General features: G+C 39.1%; 1 protein-coding gene across 6 annotated transcripts; it reads right to left on the reverse strand.

The window, feature by feature from the left end:
• Positions 1-1,950: 1,950 nt before the first annotated feature.
• TCAIM (T cell activation inhibitor, mitochondrial) lies at positions 1,951-25,238 on the reverse strand. Of its 6 annotated transcripts, XM_068674475.1 has the most exons (13): positions 25,055-25,238; positions 24,630-24,760; positions 23,575-23,653; positions 22,853-23,064; positions 20,270-20,405; positions 19,565-19,718; positions 18,188-18,434; positions 16,879-17,001; positions 15,262-15,359; positions 13,084-13,175; positions 11,428-11,660; positions 8,341-8,472; positions 1,951-5,490 (listed from the first exon to the last, which is right to left on the reverse strand). In XM_068674475.1, exons 4-13 carry the CDS (start codon positions 22,879-22,881, stop codon positions 5,265-5,267), a joined length of 1,470 nt encoding a protein of 489 aa, XP_068530576.1. In that variant the 5' UTR covers positions 22,882-23,064; positions 23,575-23,653; positions 24,630-24,760; positions 25,055-25,238; the 3' UTR covers positions 1,951-5,264. The 6 variants fall into 6 exon arrangements, with proteins under 6 accessions (XP_068530576.1, XP_068530574.1, XP_068530575.1 ...); XM_068674473.1 differs by lacking the exon at positions 22,853-23,064 and having other exon boundaries at positions 23,582-23,653; XM_068674474.1 differs by lacking the exons at positions 22,853-23,064; positions 24,630-24,760 and having other exon boundaries at positions 23,582-23,653.
• Positions 25,239-25,803: the final 565 nt, after the last annotated feature.

The following is a 25,803-nucleotide window of genomic DNA, read 5'->3' on the forward strand; positions in this document are numbered from 1 at the left end:
AACATCACCCAGGAATTTTCCCTTGTGTGAAACTGTGAAATTTATGGATCTGCATTTACTCTTACAAAATGTTGAATTTTTTTTTTTTTTGAGCATTCTTTGTGTAGAAGTCACAGCTCTGGCTCGATGGACTGCTTGAAATGAACGTGGGTGGAAAACTGAAGTCATCTACGCCCTTAGATTACAAAACAAGCACAATTCAAAACCAGCCTAGAACTATGACCCACTGACTTAATGAACTAGAAACATGACATTAAAAAACCAGCCCCGAATGAGAGGTTCCCAGGAGCATGACAAACTGATGGGTAAAATAACGTGCGGGTTGGACAAAGCGCTATCAAGGAAATGCCTTGATCTTGAACTGTGGCTGTCAGATCACAGGGCGGTCTTGAGGGAGGACATCAGGTTCTCATCCGATCGCTGCTTTTAGTAAATGGTCCCAGAATATCCAGTTACAGGCGGAGGGTGTGCACAGCCACTGCAGGCATGAGCTGACTGCTCAGCTATGGCCCTACAACAACCCAACAGCAAATCGGATGATTAAAGAGAATTAATCAAAAAAATTAAAGCGGACTGTGATCTTAAACTACATCAAATTGCCTTTTGTTCTCCACAATTGCTTTTGTTCTCCAACATCCCCACCGCAGCTAGGTGGGGATGTTGGAAACGAATTAACAAGAAAATTATAACCCTGCTCTTTTATCTAACCTCTACGTTAAACATCATTTCATGCTGTTGTTGCAGCCAGCACACCTTTGGCCTCTACCATGGTTCCAAAACCTTTTTACTTCTGCTGTTGAAATCCAAGGGAAGTTTGCAAAGAGGTTAACAGCACAGTCTAGGGGGAGTGGGGCTACAGTTAGCAAAACTCACAGCATAGACAGAGCCAATCTAAGCCTCTTCTCTTTTGATAAACACATGAGGAAAAGCAAAAGTGTTCAAAAAATATTTAAGTTTATCAACAGATGGAGACACACAATATCCAAAAGCTGGAAACAAGATTGTAAGGAGACTTTCAGAATGTAAAAGCTAGCAAGAAAATACTAAATTTCATCTCTACTAAATAAAATATCATCAAAAGCCTTTTTTCTTCTTTTTTTTTTTTTTTTTTTTAAGACATTACCGAGATCGCAATCAATCAGTCTGGCTACTTAGACATACAGCGCCCCATCAGAGGATTTAGCAAAAATGAAGTACTAAATTATTCAGTATTTAAGCAATCGTGTAAGGAATACGTAGCTGTAAAGGACAAACTGCAAAAGAAGAATATTTTCCCGTTACTTCAATATATACTGTAGTTTTAACAGGGCAAGGTAAAAATCTGAACATTTTTTCCATGCACAGAATTGAGATCCCAATTTAGCCTCATATCTCAGTCAAATTCTTCCTGTATTTATATGCAACAGAAGAGCACAATCTGTATCTCTGAATTTAACTTAGTATTTTTACTGCATTTACAGCCATGCTCTCTCACAGCTGTGTTGCATTTGATTTTTATTTATTTATTTTAAGCCTCCTCTGTTACAAATTCCCACACTGTTATGCTTATAAAGAAATGCTAGGGAAGTCCCGTCTTTGGATCCACGTACTACAGACATACAGTATGTGTGTAAGCCCAAGGAATCACAAAAATAACCCTGTTCAGATGCACGCTGTATTCTCAGAATGACAATTTTAAATGAATGAGCTTTAAAATTTCACCATTTTCCCAATAAAAAAGCTTTTTAGCTATAAATGTACACAATCTCGATCAGAACCATTCAAATTCTCCAAGAAAAGCTCTGATGCGTTTTGAAACATGCTTAAATACATCAGCTCTAACCTTCTGCGATATTATACCATTTTAAAGTCTTTTTCAAGATTCATAATCAACATTTTGAGTGTCTTGCAGAACGTGAATACAAGCCAATTGGTCCCTGAAAGCGTATCACAGCAATTAATAGCCAGAAGAACAGTGACCAGATGGGTATTATTTCACTTATTTCATACAGTTTTTATATTTAGCTCAGAGAATCAAAATTGCATGTTAAGCTGTTAAAACACATGTAGGAAACTGTAACACTGGAATCCATACAGAACTGATGCCATAAAATGTTAAGCATACACCTGACAAAATGGAAATTGTTGTTTGCCACTGCATGCATCTCCAGATCAAAGTATTAAACAGCATCAAAATAACGCATTAAAGGTGATTTTAATTTATTTTTCTTAAGTCCCCGTGTCTTTTATTCTAGCACTGAATCTTTGAATTTCCTTCTGGCAACTGCACTAAAACAATAAACCTTCCGGAGAGGTTGAATGACACGATCTGGGCACCGTGGTTTATTAACCCACGACGGATGACCAGCACACGTTTCAAGTCTTTGATCACTGGGAAAGATTTTTACTTATCTTTCAAACATTTATTGCAGATTTCTAAACAGGAGGAGGAAAACTCCAATTAAGCCAAACATTAATGACCAAAACAGCAAGACACCAACTCCACCTAATTTAATATTAGAATTTGTTTTCAAAACAAACACTTCTTGAAACTTCATACTGAGCGTGTTTTCACTTGTTGGTCACAGAGCAAGCAGGAATTCTGTACCAAAAAACACCACGGTAGATGTTAATACTCATTTAAAACTATCAGCACGACGAGCCGACAGCATACAGTCTGTTGAGCAGAAGGCGAGGTGTTCTGCCCCATTTAAAAGCAGGTCACAGTTTCAAATTCCCATTTCCACTCTGCCATTGTGATGAAAGGCTTTCAGAACTCTAGCCCCATTTCTCTCCCTCCCCACCCCCCATTAAAATACTGTAACATAAAATATAATTCTGACAGATTTAAACCATACACACAGCTACCTAAACGGACAGTTCTGTTACTTTCAGGACAGTGTTTAAAATAAATCAAACCTGTTGAAATAAAATAATACCTATGACATGCACATTAAGTTCAGTTTTTTTCCCCGCTGCTTTCCTACATATATTTAATAAAAAGAAGGTTGTGAGGACAGCATGTTTGTAAACTCAACCGTTCTCCAGTAAAATTGAACCACAGAAAGTGCGCTATAATTCAGCAAAGATACAGACCTTACAATGTTGAATTACTGAACTAGAAAGAATCTTAATTTTTGCTGCTGCTCAATTTTTGAGCAGTTTTTAAGAGATTGTAGCACGCAGCCCCTTTCTCTGGGAAGACAGCAGCAGAACCGTGACTGGCTTATTGCACAAACCCAAGAACTCAGCCAGGCAGCGAGCATCCAAGGAGCAGGCTGCCAGCCTTTTGGGGGCTGACACGTTTTGTCAGAGGATTTTAGCTACTTCCCTGCTAAACGGAATGGCGAGACTCATGAGATGTATTCCAGACTGGAAGCATCTAATTGCAATTATTTTCATTACTTCCATATTTAAACTCCATCATCCGATTCCCTCTCACCCGTCCTTGCCTACTCCTATCAGGCCGGGGTCCTGACAGACCCTTTACACTTGCTGAAAGATCCCAAATCATTTCATAAGGGCTCTTTACAGCTTACTTCTCCTTCCCCAGCCACTTCTAGCTGCCTTCTTTAAGACTCAGAGAAGGTCCATAAGTCTTATCACTGTTTTTTTATGACATTAATGTCAGCCACACTCAATCCCTAGCGGGATTCCTGTCACAATCACATCTAGACCCTCGATCGAGTCTACTAACCTTCCCTCATCAAACATTTTCTCTCTTCTACAGAGAAATTGGAGAGCTGCTTCTTGCCTGAATGCCTCTAAAGGGGCATTCAATTCAAGGAAGAAGAAGAAAATTGCTACGCAGCTTTTATTACAGGAGCTGCCCTACTTTCAAAGAGCTACAGGTGACAGGACTGGCTCAGTTGCTTAGTTCAAATGGGACACAAACATTATTGTCAATACTAAGTGGAGGGAGGGGAAGTAACAGGCAATAGAAATAAATTGTTTAGTCAGAAGAAACTATCAACTTAACTTTATAACCTATGCAGGAATTGCTAAAACCTTGGTTGAACTAAGGGCCGAGGAATCTCCAGTTCTGCCTCTCCATTAAGAGACGTTTGAGATCACAGTGTTGCAACCTTAACAACAACGATGACAAAAAACATCATAATTTGAAATTGAACCTTTCAACTGAAAAACTAGAGAACCCCAACAATTTCCTTCCTCGATACAGATGTAAATATAAGGCAGGTAACCATCAGAAAAATCCTTTTTTTTCTTTTTGCCAGTTGCTATAGGTGAAGTCCATAAATATTAAGCTGTTGGATTTTCCTCAAAGGATATTTTGCAAAGTAGTAACCCAGATACAAAACACATCTTGGCACGTATTACAATGAAAAAGCGTTGACAAACTCACACACTTTCATTTTGTTTAAGCAATAAAGTACCAGTATAGACACGTTTGCTCTACAGAGCCTTACTGCAAGCTCCTTGCTCTCACTGAGAAGTACTTAACACTTGCAGACAACCCCACTCAAATCAATGCTTCCTTCCCTCAGATGTCACGTTAAACTACTCAGGCACCAAGTGCCATGAATGGGATTTGCAATCTGGTAGTAGTGTACATAAAGATAAGTCTTCACAAAATTTGAATTGTATTTGCTTCACAAATACAGGAAAACAAAAATAGAATGACATCTCCTCTACAGTAAGTGCAGACAGTACAACTGGCATGTTTTGAAATTCTAAGGCAACAATATGGGACCAGCATATGAAACTGTACTATAGAGACCAAGTTAATGTACTGCTTTCTTCTGCAGAGTAGAAGTAAATTTATTTATTTTTTTTTTAAATTCATTAAGAGGTAGCAATATGAAATGCCAATATCGCCACCAGATAACTTATATACTCAATTTCTGCATTGAAAAAAATCCATTAAGGTGATATGTAGTGTCTGGTTTGAGTACTATACTCTATATTCATGGAAGTCTGTCTGGCAATATTCGTGTGTATTAAAAACATACATGCACATTTTTGCAGACTTGCAATTTAATATCTTTTCACCGTTAACTACAAAAATGCAGTTTGGCAACTGCTTTCATACACTGGGACTCCTACAGCAGTACAGAGAACGTACAGATGCTTTACCTAGAAGTTGCAATACTGTGCATTGTGCAAATTGCCTAGGACCCCAATCCTTTCTGAGCAGCAGTTAGAAGAAAATTTGAGGGTTGAGTACAGATATCAAAATACAGATTTAAATAATTTACTCTTAAAAACACTCATATTTATAGCCTCTTACAGAAAATAAACAATTCATCTGATTATCAGATAGGTCCTCAGCTTTTCCAGTTCCAAGGTATACACAGGTCTCCATCCTGCAGCACGGAGTAGAAGTGTGAAATGCAAAGGTGCATGCCTTGTAGGTACGGTAACGACTCTTCCAGCAGCCGCTTACAGCAATCTATCATCTGTGCACTGGAAACGCTGGGTTCCTTATACAGCCGATCCAAAGAAAACTTCTCAGTGGAAGTACCAATGAGCTCTTTTTCTGTAATCATCATCCTAGCAAATGAAGACAACATACGAGGACAAAATTAGAGCTTTCAAAAACCATTAACTTGAACCAAACTTTAAATAAGTACATTTACAGATTACACGCATGTAAACAGCTGTAATTTTGGTGCAGGACAATACCCACATCTGCCTCAGAAGCTAAACTGCATATTCTTCCACGACCATGGGCAACACCATGCCTACACACTTGAAAGCCTGCATCTTTTTTTTTTTTTTTTTTTTTTTTTGCTAACAAGGTAATAAGAAAAATACCAAAAGAAAAATCCTGTGAGGTCTATTTTTAATATAAGGCATTGAAGTACTCAACCTTGGAAGTATGAAGTTTAAGAGTAAAACTGTGTAGCTACTCTGTCTTCTTAAGAACAGTACTCTGCATGCCATCAAATCTAAAGGATGACAGGCACCAGGTACAATCACTTGATGTGTATTAAATGCGTTAGTAACTTACTAATTGTAGGAAATATACAGAATATAAAATTCATAGCTTGCAGATGATTATTTCCATTCACTCCAAACAAAGAGTATTAGGACAGGTCACACAGCAAATTCAAGCTCCTCAGAAGTAAAGTTAATTTGCAGAATTAATTAAGATCACTGAAACTGTGGATTGTATGATGCAGATTCAGATCGGATTCAGCACGCTTACACCTCTACCACAATACAAAACAGCTACTTTCTGAGAGTGAGGAAGTGGATTCATACTAGAAGACTGACATTATCCGCACAAATAACACAATTTTGTGTAACAGCAATGTCCAAACTCTCCAGCACATCAGGTCATACAGAATTCCAACTATGCTATGCTATTTACCACACATAAAACATTCACCTGCATGTTCAAAGTGTATCTAGTACATCTCAAAATATTTTCCTTTATCTCAGATCCCCTTTACAGCCACAAGATGCTAAAGAAAATCAGAAGTACAGAAAGGGCTCTTTTCAAGGAACCATTCAAAGGAAAAAGGGGTTTTCAGCTTCAATAAAGAGACACTAACAGAGAAATATGACATACCCACACACAAAAAGAAGAGGTGGTAAATACAGAGTGACTGTTTTGTATTACCTACAGCATAAGAACAAGAACGCCAAATGAAATCATCAGGCCATGGTCTATAAAATAAAGAATACCTCTTCCCTCCTTCAATATACACGTGGTAAACCTAATTCAACTCTGCAATTTGCTGCCACAGGATATTTTGAAGCCACAAAGTGTAAGCTGGCTCAAAAAAATAATTAGACAATTAAGAAGGGAATAAAGATCTAGTGAATGCTTTTAACATGAGATAACACTTCCAGCTTCAAGTACTTAGTCAAGTACAGACTGTCAGAAACTGGAGAGGAGTACGGAGTAAAAAGAACACCATAATTTTGCCCCATTCACATAGCCTTTCCATAAGCTAACAGATGATGGGGTTTCAACAGACCTTTGATATGACCGAGTATAGCTGTTCTCAACTGTTTCATACAAACCAGCAATCATGCAACACACAGAAGAGCTGAGATATTTAGCTTGCCTCTTACATTGTTACAACACAGCTGCTTATACTCTGAGGGGAGCCCCACAGTTCTTTCACTGTTAACCTAAAGATGTCATTATTCCTGGATGAGTGTCTTTACGATGTGGGGTAACGTGAGGGTTTTGGGGGGGGAGTGAGTTACCAGATGCAAATGCATACATTTGCTACAACATCCCTCCCAACCTCTATAGACAACACTTTTCCAGCTGTCACATACTGAAAGCTGGATAGAGAGCTATTCAACAGTTATCACTGGCAAAAATAACCAACCCTTCATAGCTGTGCTTGGATCATGGAAAAACTCCAAAGAACCTCCATGCTGCACCAAAGTCCTCCCAGATGAGTCCTCCCAAGGAGTGAGATCTTAACAGAGCTAAAACCATAAAAGCTTTCAGTAAGGCTTATGCCTAAAATAACCTTCATAAAACTAGCTGGATCTTACAGATCATAGATATGCTCATGACAAAGTGTGAGGTTTCAGCAATTCATTAACAGCTTTTGAAAGTAGAAAGATAAACTTGCAGTAACGACCTGTAAAAGGATAGTAACACTCAGCTATCCATCACAGTGTTTTATTTGAAATAAAATTGGTATCTCTACTTCACACTCTTCTTAATCCTCAAAGACACATAGAACATACAAGGTCAACAACAAAATTCACAAGAGTGCTGGATATTACATACTACGGACTTAATGTTAAGTGCTGGTACTGAGACTCACTGTAGTCACTCTCATCTCACAAGCATCTGTGAAAAAGTACCAAGGATGTATTTTTTTCCATCATTCTATCCCTAGTTTTTCTCTTCCCCTTATTATGTGCTACCTAATCTTTTCCTCATCTAACTGACAAACAACCAGAAATAACAATTCTCTAGTCAGTCTCAACTGTTTTTAGTTTTATTTTGTCATTTTCTTGTTGCAATTTAAGTAGCATAAGTAGAAGTATGTTGCTTTCCTTACTCCATAGAAGAGCAAGAGTTTTCCTCTGTTAACAAAAAAAGAAAAACTCTTCTTTTGGGATGTCATTAAAAAAAATGTCTTGTAGGCAAGGATCTGAATTTCTGAATAAAATTTCTGAATAAAGTACAATTTCTGAATAAAGTACAACTATTTCTATCAGCTGAAGGCTGGGTATTTTCTGACAACTGTTCACAGAACACTTGAATTTTTAGCTTAGTAAAGCTGGTAAGTACAGTTTTACTTTAGAAACAGAAGTTATTTCCACCAGAAGAGCACAAATACTTTCTTCAAAGTTCTATAACAGCTACAAGTATACAAAGATTTTCGAAAGCTAAGCATACTGAGTCATATAAACACTTACTCTTCCTTTCTTTTCAGGTTCTCTCTTGCTTCCTGTGCTTTGGCAACAATAAACCATTGAAGGGTTGCTGGATCACAGACTGTTGGGATAGTAAAATGTCCAAATTCATGTAAGCTTGGTGTATATCTATCACTGTAATGAAACATGATGGAAATAAAAACCAAGGTATTTTTTTTCATATAAGCATTGACATGAATTACTTTCAGAATGAATTTTAACTATGAGTAAGAATATCACTAAATCATATTCAGAATAGCTGGTAAAAATTAATCAGTTTTGGCTTGTAAGAACATAGAAGCATCATACATAAATCTTTTCATTACTTTTCATAAGCAACTCAGTCAAAAAGCATCAAAAAAATACACCAACACCTTTATACTTAACTGTGTTGTTCTAATGGTGAAGTTACTCTTTATGTGAGAGAACAACTGGAACGTATGGAGCTCTACCTCAGGGTGGATTATGAGCGAGTTGAGAGCTTGAAGCTAAGGATAAAAGGGCAGGGTAACATGGGTGACACCACTGTGGGTGTTTACTACAGGCCACCTGATCAGGAAGTCACCAAGACTTCTACAGACAGCTGGAGGTAGCCTCACAATCACAGGCCCTGGTTCTCCTGGGAGACTTCAACCACCCTGACATCTGCTGGAAAGACAACACAGGTAGGCACAAACAGTCCAGGAGGTTCCCTCAGAGCACTGATGACAACTGATTTACAGGTGGTGGATGGGCCAACGAGGAGAGGTGTGCTGCTGGACCTTGTGCTAACAAGACAAGTTGGAGATGTAGAGGTTGGTAGCAGCCTTGCTGTAGTGGCCATGAGATGGTGGAGTTCAGGATCCTATGTGGAGGAAGCAGGGCAAGAAGTAGGATTGCAGCCCTGGACTTCAGGAGAGCAAACTTTGGCCTCTTCAGGAACCTACTACTTGGAGGGATCCCACTGGTTAGGGCCCTAGAAGGAAGGTGGGTCTGAGAACTGGTTAATATTCAAGTGTAACTTCCTTCAAGCTCAAGATTGGTGCACCCTACAAGTAAGAAGCCAAGCAAAGGGGGCAGGAGACCTGCACAGATGAGCAATGAGCAACTGGAAAAACTCAAAACAGAAAAAGGAAGTAAAGAGCACGTGGAAGAAGGGACAGGCCACTTGGGAGGAACATAGGAATGCTGTCAGGGTGTGCAGAGATGCAATGAGGAAGGCTACGGCCCATTTCATTTGGAATTAAATCTGACAAGGGATGTCAAGAACAAGAAGAAGGGCTTCTTCAAGTACATCAGTAGCAAGAGGAAGACTAGGGAACCCTACAGACAAGAGAGAGTGTAGAAAGAAAGATTTTCCCTTAGTTGAGGAGGACAGGGTCAGAGATAATTTAAGCAAGCCTAATACCCACAAATCTATGGGCCTGGATGGGATGCACCCATGAGTGCTGAGGGAGCTGGATGATGTTATTGCCAGGCCACTCTTCATCATGTTTGAAAAGTTACAGAGAACAGGAGGTGCTTGGGGACGGGAAAAAAAGCCCGTATCACTCCGGTCTTCAAAATGTGCAAGGAGGATGACCCAGGAAACTACAGGCCAGTCAGCTTCACCTCCATCCCTGGAAAAGCAATGGAACAGCTCATCCTGATGCGTGGGGAAGAAAAGTGATCAGCAGAAGTCAGCGTGGATTTAAGAAGGGGAAAATTATGCTTAACTGACTTGACAGACTTCTATGATGGAATGACTGATTGGATAGACGAGGGGAAAGCAGCTGGGTAGATGCTGTTTACCTTGAATTCAGAAAGGCTTTTGACACTGTCTTCCACAACATCCTCATAGGTAACCTCAGGAAGTGTGGGTTAGATGAGTGGACAGTGAGGTGGACTGAGAACTCACTGGATGGCAGAGCTTAGAGGGTTATGACTAATGGCATGAAGTCCAGTGAGAGGCCAGTAGCTAACGGTGTCCCCCAGGAGTTAGTACTGGGTCCTGTTTTGTTCAACTTATCAGTGACCTGGATGAAGTGACAGAATGCGGTCCCAGCAAGTTTGCTGGTCATACAGAACTGGGAGAGTGGCTCATACTTGAGAGGGCTGTGCTGCCATTCAGAAGGACCTGGACAGGCTGGAGAGCTGGCTGGAGAGCAACCTCACGAAGTTCAACAAAGGCTGAGTTGAACCTGCTGGAAAGCAGCTCTGCGGAGAAGGACATGGGAGTCCTGGTGGGCGACGAGTTAACTGTGAGCCAGCAGTGTGCTCTTATGGGCAGGAAGGCCAATGGTATCCCTGGGTACATTAGGAAGAGTGTTGCCAGCAGGTTGAGAGGTGATCCTCCACTCTACTCAGCCCTTGGTGAGGTCACACCTGGAGTACTGTGTCCAGTTCTGGTCTCCCCAGAACAAGAGACACAGAGCTCCTGGAGACAGAATAGCATAGGGCTACAAAGATGATCAAAGGACTGGAGCATCTGTGATATGAGAGAAAAGGGCCTGTTCATCCTGGAGAAGTCCGATGAGATCTTATCAATGTGTATAAATATCCTAAAGAAGGGTGTCAAGACAATGGGGCCATACTCTTTGCACTGGTGACCAGTGACAAGACAAGAAGCAACAAGCACAAACTGAAACACGGGAAGTTCCAACTGAACATAAAAAAAAACTTCTTTACTGTGAGGGTGACAGACACTGGAACAGCTGCTTAGAGAGATTGTGGAGTCTCCTCCTCTGGAGATATTTAAAACCCATCTGGATGTGAATCTGGTGCTGTGTGCTCTAGATGAACCTGCTTGAGCAGGGGGGTTGGACTAGATCTCCAGTGATCACTTCCAACCTCAACCATTCTGTGATTTAAACCAGCACAACACTGTAAGATAAAAACTCTAATTTTGACTCTGAAGTTGATTAAAACATGCAGAATGTCTTTCAGTCCGACTCCTTCTGAACCCACAAAAAGGCATACAAAACCTTGAGAACTAAAAGACTGACATGAAAATCTGAAATTTAGTTTTCTGTTTAGTGAAAGCAATAATCAGTGTAACAAAAAATACAAAGAAAAACCACCACACAACAGTAAAAGCTCTAGAAGGAAGAAATCTTCCCTGTAAATACCTACCTTTCTAGAATCATTTGCAAGCCTCGCAGACTGTGAGGATGAAAACGTAGCCTACTGTCAAGTAATTTATTACAGAAAGAGTCCAGCGTCTCGTAGTACTCTTCTAGAGTCAACAGCGGTTGCAGCTCTTCTATGTATATAACTTGTATGCCTCCCAGAAGTTGGCTTATCCGATCTTCCAAAAACAGCAGCCTTTTCTGAAGTTTATAGTAATTTGGCAGTCTTTCAAAAATCTGTGCAGGCACACATACAAACAAACATTTCCTATGTTTCACAGAACATTGTAATTGTAAGAAATTCAAAAAAAAAAAATAAAAAAGGAGACACTGAGCAGTGCAAACACGTGATCCAAGGGAAAAAATTAATCAAACCATATAAAAAAAATGAGAAACATTATATATACACATTTTGATGCTAGATATAACGGAAAATGTTTGTAAGTATTTTCAGTATTTACACTATAAAGGCACCAAAAGGCCATAACAAGATAGATGGATGTCCTTTATCTCTCAATCTATGAAAATTAATACTCCCAGATCCCTAAACAATTCTAATTTAAGGCCTACGTAAAATGTTTATCATCACAGTTACAGTGGTAGAGGTATTCTACACACTGTTAACATGAGTGGTTTTGACAGACTAATTTACATCAACTCTTAAAAAAAAAAAAGGCAGAGTCTCTGTTGCTGGAACAAGCTCTTTCTAAGGATTTGGTTCGTAATATTTTGTCTGGAGTCTGAAGGGAGGGGAGGGAAGGATGAGGCTCCTGATTTACAAATCTACACCAGAAAAGATTAAGAAACGTTCAGACTTGTGAGTCAAGACACAGAAGGTAGGTGACAGGGAGAAGGCTGGAACAGGGAAGAAAGTGAAAAAGGAAAGTCCATAGTAGTCACTTCCTACCACCTACCCAATTATTACTAGAATGCATCTTTTCATATAAAAAAAATCCTGCCACTGTTCTGAAATTGTTACAATCTCTCTAGAAATGACAGAGCAGTGGAATCCAGGCATCTTTTGACATAACTTCCATTGGTTCAGCATTTGCATTTCTTGTATGGAAAATCTGTAAAAATCCTCTAGGTACCATTATGATAAACCATTTTACAGACCAATGTGGACATTATTTTATTACTTCCTTTTCGTTTTGGTTTTTGTAATTCCTAAATAAAGCACTAGAACATAGGAACGCTTCCTAAAATGGGTTAGAATGTGACAGAAGTTTCTACTCTCTAAAAAACAAGTAGCTAACCAGTCTCATGAAGATCTTCATCAACTTTTTCTGTTTATTTTTTAATCTTTGGTGCACTTTTAAATAAAAAGCCCTTGTTTTCAGGTTTGAATACAGACCTCTTTGACTTCCAAAGCAAATACCATCACCACGCTTGCTTTGCATAACAAATTAGTTTGATTTACATCTAATCAGGAATACAACTTTGTTTGTTAGCAGGAGCAGCAGTAAAGATCTGACAGAGATTGTTAGTAAAAATACATCACAGGATTAAATTTGGGATGCAATATACACAGTTATGCTAAACATAGCAGCTGCATTATTTCCTTTAAATTACTCATCAGTGATCTGCAACAATTAATATTTTGGTTACAGTTTAAGAAAGGATGTCATAGCAAACAGCATCACTTGCTTTGAAATCTTACTTTGGTCCAGTGATGGTGAACATCCATGGTCCCCAGCATTATGTGGCCTGCTGCACTCATACCTGAACGGTCTGTGAACACCACTGTGCGCCCTGAAGATTGAAGAAAGCTCTTTACTAAGTTTGGTTATTGTAATTATTCCCTAAGGTCTAGCCACGTATGTCATAAGCAACACATTTTCACTGAACAAAAATAAACAGGTGCTTTCCTTCTGTTCAGAATCTGAAAAAGTGATTCTTGAAAACTCTGGTTCCAGAATTTTTCCATGCCAGCCTCAACTAGCTTTTATTTTCTCTGTTTGAACAGATAGACTTGATAGATTTTTAGTTAACCTGACTTTTTCTTACAAAGACAGTTCTTAAAAAAAGAAAATTGCAGCAGACTGCATCTTCAAAGAATACGTACAAATAATACATACCCAAAGAAATATATGCTGTGTGCTTAAAGTATGTGGAAAAGGTTGGTCAAAGAACTATTAGCACAATCATCCAACGCTATTTCCACAAAGATATCTGCAGCATTCAAGCCATCAGGAATGCCTTCGTATTAGGTTTTTTATTGGCTTGCTTTTAAGAAAGAATAAAAGCAACATAGAAGTCTAATGCTATTTTTAAGTGTAGCACAAAGATTCTCAAGTGTTCTTGAGGGAAATAGCAGAGGCAACTATTTATCAAAATAAACTTCCAACAGATGTCTTCAGCGTGATACATTAGTCTGCAAGACAAGGCTTAAATAGAAGATCTGGAAAGTACCAGACACCAAACCTAGAGAATGTAAAAAACAAAAGCAAATAAAACAACTTAATTTCACTGCTGTAAAACAATAGATGACAATTTCTATATTATGCAGCATTAACATTACATGGCTGGAACTGTCTAAAATCACTAAATATAATGCTGCGTGCTGAACCAGCTGTAAGTTAAAGTAATGCTACTAGTAACTCCACAGTAACTCATTTTTGAGATCAAAAGGGCAGGTGTTGTCTTTGTAACGAATCATACTGGACAACTGTAAAAAGGGAGCGTCATTCCATCTTTGATGTTAAGCTCCGCAAGAACTACAAGGATGAGATTGAAATAATTAGGGATCTCTAACCAGGAAAAAATAGACAAAAGAATAGAACATAATGGCTTCCAATTATGAGACCAGTTATTACTCTTCAAGAGTCTAGATGGAAAAGGCAGCTAATTATGTTGAAAACGTACCTAGGGGAAGAAAAAAAGCTTCTCCTGAACCCATCTCTCTACCTCAGCATACAGACACTTCAACCTGCTCTCAGCAATCGTGTTTCCAAAATTCTGAAGAGTGAGCAACACTGACTTCAAGACATCTAGTCCATCCTCTTACCCCAAGGCAAGACCAACTGTACTTTTAGGTACTCACAATTATTTGTCCAGTATTTTATTAAAAACGTTTGAAAAAGGAAACTACAACAGGGTCACAGGACAGACATCTCTAGCACTTTACATCCTTACCATGCTTAGGTAAAGAAACTAACTTGAAATCTGACACAGTTTATACCTATTATTTTACTCACTCTGTCTTTTGACAAAGGATTAAGTGAACCCTCAAATGAAAGCCACCCAAAACTGAGTATCTGGAAACAGGCAAAAAATGCGGAGCTACAATTACAGCAAACAGCTACTGCCAAGGCCAAACAGCTATATCAAAAAAAATAGTATGTCAGATTTACAGAATATTTTTTTTCCTGAGAAGGGACTTCATTGAGAGTATTTTATTGAACACACATGATAATACGATTTTAAAGGGATTCTACGAAGTCCTCCTTATATTGAATGTTTAGAGAACCACTAGCATTTTTTTCTTGAATCTACCATGAGTAACAACCTGTCGCTCCCCACTATCCTTTCAAAGACCGTCTGAATTTTTTGCATTTATTTGTAGTACGTAGTCTTGTGCCTTCACCTCACTCCTCTTGCATTTATCAAAAAGTAAAAAGCAGAGTGTAGAGAATGCACTGTAAGGAAGGGTCACTAAAAACAACCAGTAGCTTAAGATGTAAATTCTCATCAGCTTTTTAGTAAGCCTACAAGTTTTTTTTGCTGTTATCAAAAGCACTCATGAAAAAATACTACAGCTCCCTTGTCAGAGAAGAGTCATGCTAACCTCTGAATCAATACTTTATTAGGATATATGGAACAAGTAATGGAAATATACCTTTAACATTCTTTACTACTTCAGGTCTCTGTTGGACTAAGCGACCTAGACTATGCAGTTGGCTACAGCGATGAGCAATACCCCAGCTTCTTTGCCACCTGGATAAAAATACAAACGAACATTTTCAGCTTTATAAAAACAAACAAACAAACACAAAACAACAACACACAGGCAGAGATACAGACAAGAACCTTACAACTCAAATGACTCAAAGTAACACTTCTTCGACAGTGATAAAAGCAAAGACCTATCAAACAGCTGTCCATGTCATGCTATTTGAAGAGATAAAAGTCTAAATAAAATTTCACAATCTCCCTTGAAATAAGTGCCAAGAACAATACGGGATAAAAACAGATAAGAGTAAACTCGTCTAAGAAAAATAAATATAAAAGCTGGTGGATGGAACAGAATTTGAAAATTAAACCTCTTGCCTAATAAGAAGGGGGTTAGTTAGCAAATAGCAACATACGAGCCAGGATTCAGTCCACTCATGTGGCATGCAGCTTCTGTTTGCACACTGTGTAATGTTTGTCTAGAGCAGCAAATATTGTATATAAAGGAAGTTGTCTTTTAAGTTCCTAGCTCAAAATATCATGATTCTAGCAGTAAGTTGCCCTTTTCTTTTTTTTAAACCACATTTGGAGTGGAATAAGTTTTGCTTCTATAATATCATCTTTGTTAAACCACTCAGTAGCCAGGTGTTTTATTGGTGACTTTAATAAACATAGTTTTGACATCTCTTTCCATCATACAGAAGAGACAAGCTATTAATTAATAATTTCAAAAAGTGTTTAAATTAAAAAGTTGCCAGCATACCAAAAAACAGGTGTTTTTCATATTTGGAAAAACTGCTGGCTGATATTGAACTATCTCAAAATGGGAAATTGGCATTCCAGGATTGTGCTGTGCCTGGCTGGGATGGATTTCCTTATCTTCATAGCAGCCCTGCGCTTCGGATTTTTGACTAAGACCAAGGACAACACGCTGATGTTTTGGCTATTGCTGTGCAGCACTGGCACAGCACTGAGGTTCTTTTTCTTCTGCTCTGCCCCCATCAGGGAGCAGACTGGGGGTGGGCAAGGTGGGAGGACTCCAGATGACCAGAGGGACACGGCCATTCCTGGTTATGGCATTTGTCTTCCCAAGCAACCATTATGAGTGCTGAGGTCTAAACACCTGCCTCTCAATAGAAAGTACTGAATTAACATTCAATGAACAAAGCTAACATTCTCATTCAACCTTTAAACACCAGAGCATTAGGCTAGAGTATCACAAATAGTAGCTTCCTATTAATATATTTATTTTTCAGACCCCTGATACTTGAATTCTTTCCCAAATGATGGAAGGTTAATGTAACTCCTGGAAGGCTCCTAACTCCTCAAAACTTAGCAAACCTATGTATTTAGTTACACATGTTAGGTCTTTCAGAGCAGATTGTAACAGTGAACTTTTGTCCCGCTACAGTTCTTCCAGAGAAATCTTGTTCAATGCAATAACAGTATCATACATGAAATACAGCTGCTTTGCCAGAACAGGCCTTTAAAACTCATGGCACCATATTACACAATGCCTCACTTTGGCTGTTTTAATGCAAATCCGACTAAGGTAATTTATTACCTGATATCCGAGAGCTGGAGTTGATGAGAAAGTTCAAATTTTAAACGTTCAAGTTCTTTTCTAAGTGGCAAACTCTTCTTTAGCTTTTTAACTGCACTTGCTTCATTATCATCTAGCCATGATCTAAAAAAAAAAAAAAATCCAAAAAAAAAAAAGGAAAAAAGTAGAAAGTTGAATTTTCTCTCTCATACAAACAGTACATCTTACTGCTAACATTGATGTTTTATTTCAAGTTACAAGGTAAAGAGATTTTTTCTTTCTAAAGTAGAGGTCAAAAACTCAAAGCACTAACTGCTTGCCATTAAATTATTTACAAAGGTAAACCCGCTGCTCTGTATCTTCAGGGGGACTAGGCAATCAGATTGAACGGAAAGACTTTGACAACGTTGCAACTATAAAACTTTGAGAGGTGTGAAAGGCGTAGAGCAGCAGATTAGTGCTATTTATTTAGGTGAGCTGCTTCAGACATCAGTGCTTTAATGAAAGAAGTTCCCAATCATCTGTCTTTAATAAATAAATTATCCTAAGAGACTGTCAAATAAAGGAGGTGGTACTAAAGTTACACAACTCTCAGAGAGCTGGAATGAGCACGGATTATGCAGGTCAAAGTTTTACCGTTCTTTTGTCAGTAATCACAACCCTGGAAACACGACTTACAGAGCACATCTAAGGCCTTGGATAAACAGTTCATTCTATTTTTAGGGGAAAGCTACTCTTTAAGAGATTTAGCCTTGGCTGATAGCATGAGCTTATTCCCACACACTCATTTTTACAAACAAATACTTCAATTCTTATAAAGTATTCTAAGGGAATAAAGCAAAGAAAAAAAGGAGCCCAGCGCCAAATGGCTAGGTATTAAAACCAGACTGTTAATAGATAACTGCAATGTGTCATTTCTTGTCAATGTGTAAAAACAAGTAAAAATGTTATACACTTGCTAAATCTCAGTTAATAAATGTTTTACAGTAGTGCGTAGTATAGTGATTTTCGTTGTGGCATGCTAGGTAGGATAACAGGTATTTTTTATTTTCCAATGACAGAAGTTTCATCGTTATAAAAAAAGTTTTTGATATGCTGATTTTAACCCTGCCCCCAAAAGTAGCACATACAGCTTATAAACAACCAGCTTCTAAATTATAACATGCTGCATATAACACAAGTTTAGTATTTGTAACTGATGGTAGACCCTTAGAAGCACAATGCTATGCCATCTGGCAACTTGAAACACTCTAACCTTAATTTTCGTGTATTACCTCCTTTCATGTATTATTAGGTTACAAAAATATAATCAAATACAAGCCTTACATACGTTAAAGTAGTTTCCACTCTTTGGGCTTGTTCTAGGTCTTCCTCAGGATCCTTGAATCCAGTAAACGAATAGTAAGTTTTATCCCATTTGATCGGTCTGTTCAGTGTGCTTTTTGCTTCCTTGTGGGGCTGAGAGTTCACATTCAAACTCTGAACATGCTCCGTAGACAAACTGCAGGAGTTGAGAATATCTAATACTGTGCTCAGGAGATCTCTAGTATGTAGTGTAAAACTGACGGCTCGAAACCCTAAAAAATTCAAGTCATAAAAATTAGCATTATTTAACTGATTTACTTTAACTGCATTCACATTTCTCTCATCTTAAAAAAGTAAAAACAAGGGTGTGAATATGCAGAAATTATTATGGCTTTGTTTTTTCAATATTCACTGCAAAATTCAAAGCAGTTTAACCTTTACAGTCATCTATCTCCAGAACTATAAACATTTTTAAGTATCTGAATCATTGGTCAAATCAGAAATCTAGCCGCAGATGCAATAAAATCCAAGAAAATATTATTTTGCTTTAGCAGTGGCAGTGCAACAAAGAATTCGTATTATTACTGATCATCAATTTGCATGGAATTTGCGCTTACACAGTGGCTAAAATTAAGGTCCAGTAGTTAAATGATTGGACTAACTGCCCAATAAGAAAGCAAGCCAGTTCTGGAGTCAGAAGCAGAATGCTGCTGACAGTTCAACTGGCATAAATAGACTGGACATACTGCTACTATTTTCTTGAAACACAGTTACGATTTTGTTTTCTGGCACTAGGGTCCCTCACAATTTGCTCAAGTTTTTGACTAGCAGAATACAGAACATAAAACTCATCTGTTAGATAAGGCATTTTGGTTCACGAGAGACAAATACATAAAACAAAAATAATCAAAACCTCTATTCTGAGCTTGGCAATATTGACTGTAGTCTCAAAGCTAAGAGAACATGTGGTGAATTAAAGCTTCAGATACTACATACAGCATCTGCTTTCAGAAGAAATTCCTGCTGATCCTATAGGCACCCTGATATTGAGTACCACACATTGTCTGCAAAACAAGGACCCTCTTGTTGTTCAAGTTAAACATAAATAACATATTTAAAGCACAACAATTATGACTTACATCAAACTGTGGTTTTTTTTTTTTACTTCATTATACTGCAATTTAACCTCAACCTTAAATTCTCATTCTTTCAGTACTTTTAAAAGTTCAAGATGTTTAATTAAGATGGTCTTAGCTGGCCTGATCTAATACACGTTTTCATGGTTTGACAGTATTTTATTCAGTTGAAAAGTCATCATGACTGCACAAGGCATCAAAGACTGCACAAAATTCTTTCAAGATTTTTAATACAGTAAGATACATTCTGCATGATATAAAAGCACCTGAAGTACTGAAGGATTCTTGAACATTAGAAGAGTTTGGTTCTCTTTCTCTTACATAAAAAGTAAGCTGAGTTGGTTTAAAAGAGCGAAATCCTGGTTTCTGCAGATTCTCCAAGTAGCCATTTAACCTCTTCAGAGAGTTTTCATTTACTTCCTGTTAAAAAAAAAAAAACAAAAAACAAAAAACAAAACACAAATAGGCCAATTCTCATCTAAACCTTTTTAATCTCAAATGCAAAATTAGCATTTTTATTTTTTTTTAACAATCTGTCACCTGCCTCTGAACGACACAGTTCATATTCTCAGCATAAATGAATAATTACCTTGCATGAATACACTGTATGATGTACATACTTGTACATTCCTGTGACAGATTCCCCAAGCCCATTTTTATGGCTTTCAAAAAAGGGCTTAAGAAAAGAATCCATTGATTTCAAATATGATGCACAGCATTTCAAGCAATATTATAAGTTAAATTGAAAAGATTCCATATGTTCATTACAAAAATTAAACAGAAAATATGACTAATAAAAAAACGTTTAAGGATCTATCCTTGCTAAAAATAAATCAAGCAGTGCATCTTTTTGTTCTTTTGTAACTGTATTCAGCTGTAGTGCTACCCCACCCCAAAAGCAAGGAGAACAGCACACTTCCATCCTTGATGCATGCCACATTTACAAAGAAATCCCACTGTAAGATTTTTACCCTTTCTTTGGGATGCTGGCCAAAGAAATCTGGATGCACAGCAAAATAGAAAGGTCTGAGAGCATTGATGGCATCAGCTCCTGACAACGTTCTTGACTGAATAATGCATTGTAGCAATATCTTCTCCAGACATAACCTAACAAAATAATAAAATGTTTATGTATGATGCAACCAATCAAGTGACAAACTGGTATAAATTACATTAGAATGTGACAGAATGGAGTAAACATTCTCAATTGCAAGTGTAATCATTTAAAAGTGTTATTAGAAGTCTGAGTGCTGTTTTTTTTTTCCCCTTGGGACTCACAAAACTGCATTTATACAGAGCAAACCTAACAGGTTCCAGACACGGTGGATGCTAATGGCTGATTAAAGACATTTAAGTACAATAACATTTTCCTCTAAAGTAGGCTCAAATGATAATTTCCCAGTCAAGCAGTTAGAATGATAAAGACTGGCTTTAGTGGTATTTTTTTGCAGCTGTTTCTAAAAACCAGCCCTTACGTACTTTTGAACCTCCAAGTTAAAAACCCAGCCCCCCATTTTTTCTTCAAGCAGTGCCAAGGAGTATTAAATTTTTCCCAGAAATAATAACCGCAATTCAACCAAAAAGTTCTGCATTTGTTTGGGAGTCACATAGTCATGTCAATTTTGAAACAGATTCAATCTAATTTCCCAAACATTTACTCCTTTATAGGAGATGTCTAGTAAGATGACAGCACTTTTTTGTCCTTTGATCTTCACTGAAAGACAACAAAACCGAATTTCAGTGGTAGGAAAAGAAGAGCGTTTCAAGTAAGACCACAAAGAAAAGTCAAATTAAAGTTCTAGGAAGTAGAGAAAATGCAAAAGATTGACTACCTCCAATTACGCATAAATTAAACAACAGTTCTGCAAACTGCACATTTGTGCAACAGAAGACTGAAATTGAAGAAAAAGCAAGTTCTGAATTAAAGACCACCACCATTTCCTGCCACAGCTTAAAGCTGATATTCAAGTCAGCATACACTACAGTGTACTTAAAAATGGCAAGAAGAGGCAAAGTGTGAATACTGAATGATATATTTCCCCTTTACCTGATTTCACAGGGTAACAAATTCAACAGGCTAATCATTTCCTCTGTGACTAACGTTAACTTTGTTTTGCAACTCAGAAGGGTAGGGATTATGCTCTGTTAAGCAATACAATACTGTTTCACTCCTCACAGTAACATTCATTCCAACTGCAAGCCCCAGTAAGAAATATACAGAAGATAAGAAATAAAGCTGCTTCAATTCACATAAAAAAAAAAAACACAACAAAACTATGTTAGTAATATTAAGCAAGACTGTTTGTTCAGAGAGCTATTTGCTCAGCATCCTATACCAAAAAGCCAACCTTGGACACAGAAACACGTGAGACTCTTTCTGACTGCTCTCATTAATTAAAACCCACCCCCAAAAAGCCCTAAGTCTGTGCTCAGACAGTATTTCTCATACTGGCAAATGAAACAGCTGAGTTGCTAAGCTGATGCTATGACCCTTGCTTTACCTTTCTTCTGTCAACCTTTTGAGCTCTTCAATTAGAAACATAAAAGCAGTTAAAGCTAATGGTTTCTGCCTCTAAGAGGAAGGCAAATATTGAATTAGCAGGTCTTAAAAGTCAGCTTGCTGAAAACAGGAGAAGTTTGTGTAGAGAAGTGGGAAGGAAAACCTGTAACGTAAGAAGAGTGATGAAATTTCCAACTGCTAATGACTAAAGATAATTTTTGTGAGTGTGATTTAAACAGAAGACAGAAGTCTGTCATTTATTACTGGCAAACATTTCTACCTCCTTGCTGGACACGTCTGAGGAAGGCTCTGAGATTAGTCATCACTATAGCTCACAATCCTACTCGAAACAGCAGGAGATGGCAATATCATGCTTTTATGGAGAACAAAAGCTCTCAAAAAGAATGTGACAGAGATGCTCGGTGACACAGGAAAAAAAACCTCTGCCTGTCCTGGCAAAAAGAAAACAAAGCACACCAGATGGGAAGTCCACTTGGTCATAGGCTTTATTATTTTGAACACGGAAAGCCAAATGCAACTGTTTTGCTGAGAAAAAAAAAAAATCTTTCATATTTGTCTTTTGTAGCAAGTGGACACGAGAGTGAAAAAAATTATTTCCAGCAACAACAACAAAAAAAGTGAATCCAACCAGTTACCTATCTGATGGCAGCTTTTGATTAACAGCCACATAAGAAACCCACATCCTTCTAGGCCTGGCTGCTGGGAAGAAAGAAGTAAAGGGTTTGGTTCTTGTTTCACCTTGTTTGTACACTGTATCCCACATTTACCCTCCAGCTACATTGCACGCTGCTTCCAGTAGTTTGGGGAAAAGTTCCAACGCACCTGGAAATTATTAATCATTTCCATCTGCTATTCTACAAGAAAAATGTCCAAGTATGGACAACTTCAGTGCACTTGTTTTGTATCTAAACAACTCTGTCATGCTAGTAGGAAGGCTCAGGATGCCAGCCAAAAGTCTATTTTGAACTTGCTTTAAAGAGAAACGCTCAAAGGCCAAAATTAGTCTGCGTGACAGGAGGAAGAATTCATTCACCGAAAATGAAAGACAGAACTCTGAGGCATCCTTCAAGTGAAGTGACAAAATATATGAATCAAAATGAATTTAGGGAGAGAAAATGCAAGGAAGATGCTTATGGCTTCTTGCAGAAGGGGCAACAGATTGTTCCCAGAGCTTCATGCTGATTTGAAGAGCAGAGAAAGGCTTCATGTTAAAATCAAGGTCATAACCACTTCGAGGGCAGCCGTCTCCGCTCCGTGAAAGACGTGAAACACAATCTCTCTTAGAATACATTATGCAATCGTACGCTAGGGCAGATTTAATTTATTGATTAATTCCCTTCAGCTTTCTTTCTACTTTTTCTTCACATTTCCCTGAAGTTTAACTTTTTGCACTGAAAAGCTTTGTTAAATTAAGCTCTCTACTACAGATGTATTCACTCATTTTTAAGCACTGAGCTTTAATAACTCAGTAATACAGTAACATATTGGATACTGTATTCAGGTTTAGAATACCACTTTCTCATAATTAAGCTATTTTCAAGGCCTTGCTTTGTTTAGAGCCTTTTTAGCATCTTGCTTGAGGACAAGCACATAGCTTTTGGGGATTCTCAGCTCTGGATGCTCTGTTGATAGCTTCAGGCTGTACAGATGAAAAAGCCAAAGAAGTAAGGATTAAACAAAAAACACCTCATCAATTTTACATGCATGCAAGTCATAAGCAAACTTTTAAACACACGCTAATTAAGTCAGCAACACGCCTTACCTTCTCACGACTCTCAAGCAGCAAAACATTTCAACGACTCAATGCTCAAGAAAGCTTTTGGCCATCCATTCACTTAAAAAAAAAAAAATAAAAGAAACTGTTTAGTAGCGAACATGAGCACAGACCAGCATTTCTCTAAATCTTGGGTGATAACTTTTAAAGTGAGAACAGCAGTACAAAACTGAGAAATTGCACAAAAAAAAGTTTCACAAAGAACAGTTTCCTGTTTGCTCTGCAAACAGACTGCAAGGAGTCTAACAAACATCAAGAGTTTCTACTGTGTTTTGATTAGAAGATGAATAAAGATGTTCTACTTAGGGAAAAAAAAATTGCATTGCAAGTGTTTCCCATTTCTCCTGATGTTCATTTTTTGTCTTAAGTAATGAAAAGAAAAAAAATAAACCTTTTCAAGCATTAGCCTGTCCAATTAATGGAATTCCAGGTTATTTTTCACTCCACTAAGTCCAAAACTTTCAAACAAGTGATGGTATTTTAAAACTTACTTGCCAAGTACTTTATTGGACCGAGACATAGAAGCAAAGGGAAGGACTGTTATGCAATAACGCCTGTTAGCCTTCTGAAAAGTTTGCTGGCACTCACAAAAGTTAATCAGCATTTTCTACCAGAATCCGTATTTCTGGATTATCCATCCGTAAACTGAGCGTTTTCAAACAGGAGATAAAACACTCAGCACAGCAGACTGCTGCCATGCACCTGATTATTGGGGATTGAGAGGGAAGATCCACACGGGCAATGTTTCCTTGTAGGTTTTCGGTGCACTTTTAAGAATACTTTATTGAAAAAACTTGGCTTTTATATCTTTTAAAATAGTGAGCACCCCAAGTGTGTTATTTCACCTGGGGTGAGGCATTACCTGAGGGACACCGGCCTGGCTTCCAACGGAGCATCAAAGTTACTTTGTTTAGCAAAACAGCTGAAGTTTGAGAAGTGCATCTTGCTGAGATTAATATAGTTTATTAAGATTATGTTATTACGTGCAGGTAGAGGCGAGATATGCTGAGATAAATTTCTCCAGCTTTTAAGTTACCTTCTGATTATCATCCAGGAGTGCGGGACAATGGTCCCTCCGCTTCTCAGTGCCTGTGGCAATGGTATTAAGTGAGGATTTTCCCCAGGAGCAGCAGCAGCAGGCTCCCCGGTGCTGGGACAGCTCTCCCCCTGCCAGTTTACCTCCGGTTATTTGGACAGGGGATGGAAAAAAAACACCAAAATCTCCCTAATCTGCGGCGACGCTTTACATAACCAGACAAAAGCATCATTGTTCCTGCTCCAAACGCTCCGCTAACCGCTCGGAAGCCGTCCCAAATTAAAGCCTCAGGCTCCAGGAGGGGGGGGGAGCTTCCCTCCTCTTCCCCCCTAAGGGCACCTCAGGAGCAGGGCGCCCCCCGCAGCCCCCCGAGCAGGACGCGGGGGTCGCCGCCGCCGCTTCCACCGCCTTGTGTCGGGGCTTACCTGCGCCTGGCTCCTCGGGCAGCCCTCGGAGAGCCGGCAACGAGCACGGGGCGAGGCGGCCCGGCTGCTGCAGCCCGAGCAGCCCCGGCCCTGCCCGGCCCGACCGCACGGCGCCCCCCGCTCCTGCCCCTGCCCGCCCAGCCGCCCGCCGGGGCCCGGCCCCCATCGCCCGGCGCAGCCCCGGCCCCGGAAACGGCGCCAGGGGGCGGGGCCCGGCGGCCGCTCAGGGGGGTTCCCGCTGCGGGCGGGGGCAGCGCATGCGCGGCGCGGAGGCGCTGAGGGGAGGCGATGGCTGCCCCGCCTCATGGGGGGGGGAAGGGGGTTGAGGTGTGGGGGGGTAGCAGCACATTTCAGGTGTTGGTTTTGAGTAAAATGCATCGGAAACAGCCAAAACAAGCAGTTTTTCCACCACAAAAGTAGAATAGTGTGGAATTTGGTGGTGGCGTTGAGCGCTTTTTGACAATAAGTTATAGCCAGGTGAAATGCACGCAAGGGGTATGGCTACCGCGCTCCACCTGGCACCGTGCCTTGGTCACAAACTGCATCCCACCCTGTAACCTCCATGATAACACTCCGTCCATTCCGCCCTGTAACACACAACTCAAAGATGCTGTCCCTTCCCATGTGCAGCGTGTCCCCAGCTCTTCCCTTTCCCGTTGCAGGAATAGCCCTGAAACAAGAAACGTGCTCTTTCCCAAAGCGAACGTAGGAGTTATCAAAGTACTCACATGCACCTCCAATTTCCTTCA

This window comes from Anas acuta, chromosome 2, assembly GCF_963932015.1.
Source record: "Anas acuta chromosome 2, bAnaAcu1.1, whole genome shotgun sequence".
Taxonomy (NCBI): Eukaryota; Metazoa; Chordata; class Aves; order Anseriformes; family Anatidae; genus Anas; species Anas acuta.

What these genes read in the sequence shown, in the direction of transcription:
- TCAIM (XM_068674472.1), bottom strand. Translation starts at nt 22,501, where the DNA reads ATGTGGGTTTCTTATGTGGCTGTTAATCAAAAGCTGCCATCAGATAG. An exon ending in AGAATCCTTCAGTACTTCAG is followed by an intron (nt 18,435 to 19,564) that starts GTGCTTTTATAT and finishes TGAATTTTTTAG; the next exon opens with GGTTTCGAGCCGTCAGTTTT. An exon ending in AGTAGTAAAGAATGTTAAAG is followed by an intron (nt 13,176 to 15,261) that starts GTATATTTCCAT and finishes TTCAATCTTCAG; the next exon opens with GGCGCACAGTGGTGTTCACA.